General features: G+C 23.6%; 2 protein-coding genes across 2 annotated transcripts in view; one reads left to right on the forward strand and one right to left on the reverse strand.

Moving 5' to 3' along the window:
• Window positions 1-1,477: 1,477 nt before the first annotated feature.
• Window positions 1,478-1,975, reverse strand: Phum_PHUM018100 (mitochondrial import inner membrane translocase subunit Tim17-B, putative; the record flags this gene model as incomplete). The annotated part of the gene is made up of 1 exon (XM_002422785.1): window positions 1,478-1,975. One exon carries the CDS (start codon window positions 1,973-1,975, stop codon window positions 1,478-1,480), a length of 498 nt encoding a protein of 165 aa, XP_002422830.1.
• A 736-nt stretch (window positions 1,976-2,711) lies between these two features.
• Window positions 2,712-6,187, forward strand: part of Phum_PHUM018110 (vacuolar proton translocating ATPase 116 kDa subunit A isoform, putative) — a gene marked incomplete at both ends in the record, with an annotated part of 10,584 nt that continues 7,108 nt past the window's right edge. The window contains 3 exons of the mRNA XM_002422786.1: window positions 2,712-2,828; window positions 4,769-4,945; window positions 5,121-5,249. Of these exons, the coding sequence (XP_002422831.1) occupies window positions 2,712-2,828; window positions 4,769-4,945; window positions 5,121-5,249 (423 nt within the window). The remainder of the gene's footprint in view (window positions 2,829-4,768; window positions 4,946-5,120; window positions 5,250-6,187) is intronic.

The raw sequence follows: 6,187 nt of genomic DNA on the forward strand, positions 1-6,187 counted from the left end.
CCGCCGACGTTGACGATGACGTCATCGACATTTCCGCTTTTTTTTTCTTTCTCACATTTTTTGTAAATATTTGTATTAAGAAAAATAATAATAATAATAATTTTTTTCATTAATACCAACGTCAAAAAAAAAAAAAAAAAAAAAAATTGTACAGGTTTTTTTTATTATATGCGATACGCACACGGTTATAAATATAAATAATTTAAAAAAAAAAAAATTTTTTTTATTATCATTTTTTCGATGACCTCTTATCAATTTCTGATTTTTCTTTTTTACGTTTATCAATAATATTCCCTACGTTAAAATTTATTAATTTTTTTTCCGCCATTTTGTTTTTTTTTAAATCCAAACATTTCGGACGAAAAAATTAAATTTCGCGTTTTAAATTGATAATAGGAAAATGATAGGGGATTTATTTTCAAATTAAAAAGGTTTTAATAATAATAATAATAATAATAATAAATTAATATCTAAAAAAAAAAAAAAAACAACAAATTTATTTACTTGACAAATTATTTATAATTTTTTATTTAAAAAAAAAAAAAAAAATCGTATCCTTTTTTTTTTTTAAAGCATTTAAACTTTTTCTTTCTTCTTCTTCTTTCTCGTCTTATTTTTATTTATTTATTTATTTTTTTAAATTCTATCTAAAGCAAACTACAAAATTTCTATTTGAAACTAAAAAAAAATTTGAGGGTAGAGAACAAAACAAAACAAAAAAATTGTATTTTTTTTTTATTACAAGATGTTTAACAGTTTGCTTTGGTCATATTTTTTTGATGAATTAAAAAAACCCACGATTTTCAACAACAGCAACAACAACAACAACAGCATCAGCACCACAATCATTCTTATCATTATTATTTTATTTAATCGAGGTATTTTCTTTCTTCGAATATATCTATATATTTCGTGTTTTAAAATTTGTCCTCCATAAAAAAAAATTATTTTTATTATCATCATCTTATAAGTTGTTTATATATAAATAAAATAAAAATTATCTTCATAATTGAATAATCGTGTCAATAAATTTATAATTTTAAATTTTATTACTATATAAAAAAAAAAAAAAAAAATGAAAATTATTCCAAATTTATATAAACGCGACGTTGAATTTATTTTATTTAAATATTTTTTTATTTAAATAATAATTTCTTATTTGTTACATATTAAATCGAGGTCTTTACATCATCAAGACTAGTGATAATATGCCTTTTATTTTATTTTATTTATTTTTTTTTTTATGTAATAAAATGGCAACTCGAATATGAAATTGTATTTTTTTTTTATAATACATAAATATCAATTGAAATTTATCAAGGTAAGAATATTTAAACATTATTATTTAATTAAAAGCTGCAGGTGGCATAATTTCAAATAAATGATGAAATTAAACGAATCGAAAAAAAAAAAAAAAAATAGATTTGTGTGTGTGTGTGTGTGATCGAATAAATAGTTAATTACGAATAAATTTATTTCATTGGTAACTTGGTTGTCCTAAACTTGGTGGACCTAATTGTGATGGATCTTCTAAGGCTGGATTAATAGGTTTGAATTGTTCTGCTGATAATCTAGTGAATAATATACCTATACCCTCGATTAAAGCCAATAAAGCTCCACCTATAAAAGCTGAGCCGGCCATTGCCGGTAATCCATTTCTAGCAGCTAATATGCCACCTGTCGCAGCACCAGATATAATTGAATTCCATGGATCCTCTTTTTTCCTAAAGTGTACTAGTGTACAATCTATGGTCGAAAACATTCCACCCCAGACAGCAAAGTTTCCAGCTACTATTGGTGATCTTTGTTTAATAGCATCTAAACTTCCGAGTAAACGTCTACTGATTCCTGAGGGAGCATTACGAAAACCTTTGATAGTTTGAAAAACACCACCTCCAATCATTCCCATTGTGAATGCACCACCGCAATCATCAACTATTCTCCAAGGACATGGCTCCCTTGCATATTCTTCCATTATAGCAGCTAATATTTCTGTAATTATACATAAATTTATAAATGTGATGATGTTTTAGGCTTTATCACTGCCGGCATATATCACAAAAAAATTAAATCACAAACAAATATCGTTAAATTAGGTTAACGCGTATTAAACAGCGTCCGATTGGTAAATTATATAATGTTTTTATTTTGTTGTTAATGTATTTTTTCATTTACCCGATAAATGGAAAATTTCCAAAAAAAAAAAAAAAAAAAAAAAAAAAAAATGGTTATCGAAAAAAATAGTTGTGAGTAATCAAATGAGTTAAGGTTAAACTGACAATAAGCTATCGACTTTTACGGTTTAAACGACATTAATTTTAATTTCTAATTTACTTACAAATTTTTTTCAATTAGAGTACGTTTTTTTTTTATTCTCACAATGTAAATAATAGAAAGTAAAATTTTGTACACATTGATTTTAAACACAGATTCGAGGAAAAATGTATTTTTTGGCAAAATGCATCATAGAGTATATAAATAATAATATATATTTCATAAATTGTAATGATGTAATTTTCAGCAACAAAAAAGGGGCCCTGAAAATAAGCAAGGCAGGCTGTGTATACAAATCACGAGACAAGTGGGTAAAATTTTTTCAGTTTTGATCGATATCAGGCGTTGTCATTTTAATCTTTTCATAGCTTTCTAAATTTTTTATTGTATAAAGTAGATTTTAAATTATTTGGCGTTAAAGATTTAAAACACCCAATATGGGTAGCTTATTTAGAAGTGAAGAGATGGCATTATGTCAACTCTTCTTGCAAAGTGAAGCTGCATATGCCTGCGTTTCTGAACTTGGAGAACTTGGTCTTGTACAATTTCGAGACGTAAGTATTGTGGTAATAATCATAATCATAAAAAGAACAACGTTTAACTAAATTAATTCAAAATCAAATATTATTATTTAAAAATATTAAAACATGAGGAAAAGTATATTTTTTTTTATCAAAGCTAGAAAAAAGAAATTGTACCAAGAAAAATTTACAAATAATAATTTATACCCATCTCAAGTTTTTTTTTTTTTTTTTAAATAGAAAAGAAATTGATAAAATTTAATTTGTTGCTCATAAATTTTTTTTTAAAAAAAATATATTTATAATGTCATATATTTCATTAAATATTTGAGGAAGATTAAAATGTGTTTTAGGTTGCTTTTAAAATCTAGGCCATTTATTACATTGTACTTTATTGAAACTTTTTAACTATGCCATTGTTATATTTCAATAAACCTTCTTCTTAACAATTTTTAAAAAAAAATTTCGAAAAAAATAAGTTGATCACATGATGAAATAATAAATTTGATTTTTATTTATTTCTCCAACTGTCTGTACAGTTTTTGCACTTTATCAAGTTAATAATTTTTTTTACACAATAAATAAATAAATAATATTATAAAAACTGAAAAATTTTATTACAAATTCAGCGAGAAATTTGACATGGATGTTTGACTCGTCCTTCGTTCGAAAATGATTTTCGAAAACAGATTTCCAAAAGACTTAATATGAATATGATGATTGAGAGTAATTTTTTTTTTTTTTTTCACCTTTATAATTTCTATAATAATAATAATTATACAATATGATAAAGTTGTTTGAATAGAAACAATTTTTTTTTTTTTTCTAAATGTGAATAATTAAATGAAATATTCGAGTTTATAAAATTGTATTATACTAAATAAACAAATCTTTAACATTTTGTTAATTTTGTTAATTACCCATATTATCGATGAATCGTTAATAATAATAATAATAATAATAATAATGCTTTCAATCAGGAAAAAAAAAAAATTTTTTTTTTTTTTTATATATATATCTACATATATATATATATATTTAGTTTACTAAATCATTATTATCGATAATACAAACATTAATATTTGAAATGTTTTCATTTTTATTGTTGATCCTGTATTGCAAGCATTAGTATCACAGCAGTACATAGTTCCCTTTCCAGGTTGCCAAGTAGTATTTTCTACAGATTTTTTATCTTTTCCATCACAATCATCTGGTGCACCGCAAGTCCTCGTTATATATTTAACATTATTCTCTTCCGTAACTAATTTTAAACACCGGGATTTTCTATTCAAACACAAATAAGGATCGCATTCTTTTTTAAAATTACCATCGTTTTTAAATTTACAAAACACACAGTTTCTAAGGGCAAGAGTTAGAGTTGCAAATGATAATATGAATATAATTTCAACTTTCATTCCTAACGAAATGAATATTTTTAGCTTCGAACGGGGGAAACCTTATTGTTATTACTAATTATTATTATTATTATTATTATTATTATTATTTATTTTTTGTATTTTTCTTTCACATTTGATATTATTTTTGTGATATCATTTTGTTGATTTCACTCTCGCGCCATGTCTTTACCTTCTTCATGTGATCAATTTCGTTTTTTTTTTTTTTTTTTTTTTTTTATTCCTTAATTTATATATATATATAAGAAAAATAACTATTACGCAAAAAAAAAAAAAAAAAAAAAAAAAAATTGTGTTAGAAATTATTATTTATAAATATACGCCATATAAACATTGCTGATTTTTAAAAATATATATATATATTTACATTTGTCTATTGTTTTTATAAAGTTTTTCAAAATGACAGAATTAAGAACGAACGATATTTGTTGTTTTTTTTTTTTCCTTCTCCCCCCCCCTCTCTCTCTCTCTCTCTCTCTCATTTGTATTAATCATCATTTTTTTATTTCAACCGGAAATAATTAATAATAATAATGAGAAAAATTATGTAATTTACAGCTCAATCCGGATGTGAACGCGTTTCAAAGAAAATTCGTTAACGAAGTGAGACGTTGCGATGAAATGGAAAGAAAACTTCGTTATTTGGAAAAAGAAATTAAAAAAGATGGGATACCAATGTTGGACACGGGGGAAAATCCGGAAGCACCTCAACCTCGGGAAATGATCGATTTGGAAGTAAGGAAAAAAATTAATTATATCGAATGACCCCAAATTTAAGGCCAACTAGATTTTCCCACATTGCATACTAATAATAATAATAAGTAAGGTTTTGTTCGTTACTAATGTTTAAATTTTTTTTTTTTTTTTTTTTTTTTTTTTTACATAAAATTTCCAATGGAAAATCAAATAGGCGACATTTGAAAAGCTCGAAAACGAATTAAGGGAAGTCAATCAAAATGCGGAAGCGCTCAAAAGGAATTTTTTGGAATTGACGGAATTAAAACACATTCTTCGTAAAACTCAAGTGTTTTTTGACGAGGTATGTAGTAAAGGTCAAAGGTTATTTTTTCGTTTTTGGTTATTTATTAATACGATTACGATTTTAGAAAATTTTTTTTTTTTTGGAATTCTGTGTAACCGTTCACTGTCACCATCAAGTGATAGTAGACAGATTCCTTTGATTTTGAATCATGAATCAAAGGAATCATGAAAAGGAAAAAAAATATATATATATATATATAATATAATATAATATAATACTTTTTTGTTTTTCTTCTTTTAGAGAAAAGGTTACACAGTAATTCGTTATATTATTATTATTATTATTATTATTATTATTATTAATTTTAATAATATAAGTTTTAAAAGGAGAAATTATTGGCAAACTATAGAGAGTGAATTCGTTTATTCATTTGTTTGTTTTCTTTTTTTTTTATTTATTTTTTTTTAATTTTAAAATTTTTATTTGATGAAAAAAAGTTGAAATTTGAAATAAAGAAGAAACGACACACTATGATTTGCCAATAATAATAATAACATTATAAAAATAATGATAATTATTAAAAGTTTATTCAGCCTGGCACACATTAATAAACCGTTCAAAGTTCTTTATGGCATCAATTCTTATTTTTCTCTCTTTATTTATTTTATTTATTTATTTTATATTATTTTATTTATTTTATTTATTTGGCTTCAATCATCGATTTTTTAATTTAAAAATATTTGCAAAACAATTAATTGTTGCTTGTCTACTTTTTTTTTTTTTTTTTTTTTTTTTTTTTCCCCCCAGTAAATATTTAAATATGGCTGACAATGATGATTGATCAAATTATGTTTTTTTGCTTTTAATTGAAATGAAAAAAAAAAATTTTTTTCTCTTACTATTATTATCATTATTATGCTTTTTTTTAAAAAAGGAATGAATGCCTGTAGGTATTGATTTTTTTTTTCCTCCTTTTTTTTCTTTAATTTTTTTTT

The sequence above is a fragment of the Pediculus humanus genome, genomic scaffold (assembly GCF_000006295.1).
Source record: "Pediculus humanus corporis 1103172107372 genomic scaffold, whole genome shotgun sequence".
Lineage (NCBI taxonomy): Eukaryota > Metazoa > Arthropoda > Insecta > Psocodea > Pediculidae > Pediculus > Pediculus humanus.